The sequence below is a fragment of the Anneissia japonica genome, unplaced genomic scaffold, assembly GCF_011630105.1.
Source record: "Anneissia japonica isolate Jap-2015-1 unplaced genomic scaffold, ASM1163010v1 scaffold750_len1593409_cov174, whole genome shotgun sequence".
In the NCBI taxonomy this organism is placed as follows: Eukaryota; Metazoa; Echinodermata; class Crinoidea; order Comatulida; family Comatulidae; genus Anneissia; species Anneissia japonica.
Window position 1 is genome coordinate 802,416 of NW_022756705.1, and position 3,381 is coordinate 805,796.

At 34.4% G+C, this 3,381-nt stretch overlaps 1 protein-coding gene across 14 annotated transcripts in view; it reads right to left on the minus strand.

Moving 5' to 3' along the window:
* The window catches only part of LOC117124323 (dysferlin-like), an 88,943-nt gene that overhangs the window by 60,235 nt on the left and 25,327 nt on the right, over positions 1-3,381 (minus strand). For all 14 annotated transcript variants that reach the window (XM_033270518.1, XM_033270520.1, XM_033270516.1 and 11 more), the window contains one exon: positions 2,599-2,791. In XM_033270518.1, the coding sequence (XP_033126409.1) occupies positions 2,599-2,791 (193 nt within the window). The remainder of the gene's footprint in view (positions 1-2,598; positions 2,792-3,381) is intronic.

The following is a 3,381-nucleotide window of genomic DNA, read 5'->3' on the forward strand; positions in this document are numbered from 1 at the left end:
GCATTCATTTTGAAAAGAAGCTCCCCCTCTTTACTTTGCAAAAATAGTCTCAAAAAGAAACCCATCTCGAAAAAAGAAGCCCATCTGAAGTTCGCCAAAAACAAAAAAAAACAAAAACAAAAAAGAGAAGCCCAGGGCTTCTATCCAAGGTTTTACAGTATGTCACAGTTTGACATCTAGGTCAAAGTTGAGGAGGAATATTTAACTTTGTAGCTAAAAATTTGTAAGGTATTAGGAAAGGAATGGATTTTAGTTTCCCAAACATTTTTTTATTGTCCTGTTTCTAATCTATTTTTCGAAAGAGTGAAAAAAAATGCTTTTTCTTGAAAATGTTTAAGTAAATTGAAATAAAAATTTAAAAGTAATGTTTTCAGACATATTAATATTTAATAATATATTTCCAATGTGGATTTATCTGATGTGTATATTTTTCCAAAACATTAAATGTTGACATAATAAAGTTAAGTGTTACTTTAAGGATATAAATATTAAACAATACAAGTTTACTTGTGAGGTTAAATCTTGGTCATAGTGAACCTAAATAAACCGACCTGTTTTTTACCCGAATATACCTACTATATATCATGAGTACATATATTGTATAATATGTATATATATATTATGTACTCCCTAGGTGATTATATAATTGACCATAGATTAATGAGCACACTTGGTAATTTGTTTTTTTTTTGCCAGATGTTTAGTAAATCCTAAACAAATTTATTTTAGTTGCCCTACTTTTGGGTGAGTTAAACTTATGTAAGCTTCATATTATTAATAGCAATTAATCTGGTGCATTAGTCCTTCTATAGTATAATAACCAATGAGAGCATAAAGATGTATCAGGTTTACAGCATCACAGCCAATCACAGAATGGGAGGTTCTGGATGTTTAAATTCTACAAACATGGATGGATTAAAAATTTATAATGTGCAAATTTCAAAAATGATCAAAAGCGTAGTTTATGCTCAGCATTTGTCATATAAATATGTTCTTGAATTAACTTTAAATGAAAGTAGTCAAATCGTAACAAAAAGGGAAAGGTGATTTTTTAAAATTTTTATTATGCCCTCCGCTGCCTTGAAATCTTCAAAGATAAGATATGTATATTTCTTCCTAATCATATGAATTTTATGCATTTAACCATCCTATTTTACATTCACCAATAAAATTTTATTTTTATTTTCTCCTCCGTCTGAATATTTTTGACAAAATTATTTGCTAAATAAGAAAACAAAATTTTATTTTTATTCTTATTCTGTCCTCCTTTGATGATCTTTAAAAAAAATAAGTACGCAACAAGGGAAAAAAAAGTCTTGTGTTCGGAATTTTGGGATGGTAAGCAGTGATTACGTGCAGAAGCGAGGCAAGGGACAAGGACAACGAGATATGATGGTCGACATTCAACAGACATGGAAGGATGAATTCATTTTTATATGACATCTCAGTCAGTCCTATGATAAAATTATGAAGCCATGAAGTTTTATTACTTTTAAACACAGTTAAATCAAGTTTGAGTATTAGAATCCAATAATGTCCATGTGTACTTTGGCAGATTATCTAGGACTGTCTCTCACCGGTCATGAGCATGAGGTACCATGTAGGATGTGAAGGATTTGGAATTAAATCAGTCCGGTGCTGTAGGACTAGTAGTACATCCCCAGGGGAGTGTCAGAGGTTGCACATATACATGGCTGTCTTTATATATTAGCAGCAATTAACCTGATGCATTAGTATTGTCTATATACCAAATGAGAATATATAGATGTAGATTAGGTTTACAGCATCACAGCTAATCACAGTATGGAGGTTCTGGATGTTTTATTTTCTACAAACATGGATGGATGAATGTGGGCCTAAACTAAAGGTGGAGTATCCTGAATGTTTATTTTCAACAGGCATAAAAAGATGAATTAATTTTACGACATCTCAGCTAATATTAAGCCATAAAGTTTTATTACTTTTATAAACAGAGTTAAATCAAGGTCAGGGATTTGAGTCCCGGATAATGCCTAATGGTGTCCTTTGGCAGATTATCTGCAATTGTCTCTCTTTGCTCATCAGTATGAAGTACCTGGTAGGATGTGAAGGATTTTGGAATTAAATCGGTCCGCTGCTGAATTAGCTGTAGGACTAGAATTACACCCAAGGGAGTGGCAGCGGTTGCACATTGTATGGGCTATTCATGAATCATTTCTTTATTACGATCATCCTTTTTTACTTTACATAAACAGACATGACATAGAATAATAAAAGGCAAAAAAATTATAATTATTTAATTGTTGTAGAAGCGGTTGGCGCATCGGTTGTGGCTTGCACTCAAAACCTTGAGGTCAGGGGTTCGAAACAACAACAAGTTGTCCTTGGGCAAGGTACTTTACCTAAGGTTCTCTCTCCACCCAAGAGTACAAGTGGGTACCTGGTAGGTTCAAACACAACCATGCGCTGATTACAGCTGCAACATTATGAAATTCTCCCAAGGGACCTGAGTATGTGTTCCATATGTGCTTAATCCAATGACTGGGGGTAATAATGCTAAGTGCATAGAGGTCTCTACAATATGCGCTATATAAGTCGACAGTATTCCCCGTAACATACCTCATTCCAGAAGGGTCTGTTGGTTGATTTCTTCACCCGTGTCATCTTTGTCTGTTGACAGACGGTGGCTTTTGCAACTGGGTGGATATTACCACCGGCAAGTTGTCTGGCTTCCCAGATTTTGATTCTAATCTGGAAATCGGCCTCCTTTGTGGACAACTCCTCCCTCTTCTTTTTCTTCTTTCGCCCAAGACTGAAATTCATTAATGGAAAGTACCATCACATTTAAGATGTCAAATAAAATATTATATATTATATTAATATACAGTTCATTCACACAGTGTACTTCTTACGGCATACATGAAATTTGATTATCAACACCTCATAAGATATATTTTACATAAAAATAGTAAATACTACACACGATCTCCCAATACCTACCCTCTCCGGAACAGCAACGATGTACGGTTTTTCGTAAAGTCCGGTTTAATTGTATTGTGAAGCAGTTGTATTAAACTCTTTCGGAACAAGCCTGTTGTAAGCCAGCTATGACCTAGCGGTTTAAATAGGCATGGCAAAGACCCGTGGGTTTGTTATGAATAGCCTACACGAAGGTAACACATTATTTAACTGAATAACAAAATATTTTTTGCTATATTGTTTTATGTGAGACGCACTCATATTACCCCCATTTTACGTGAACTTCATTGGTTGCCAATTGATGCCAGAATTCAATATAAAATCCTTTTACTGACTTATAAGTCACCGACTCTCAATCAACCCGCATACATTAATCAACTTCTTCCCAAATATGTGCCTGGCCGTTCCCTACGTTCATCTGAT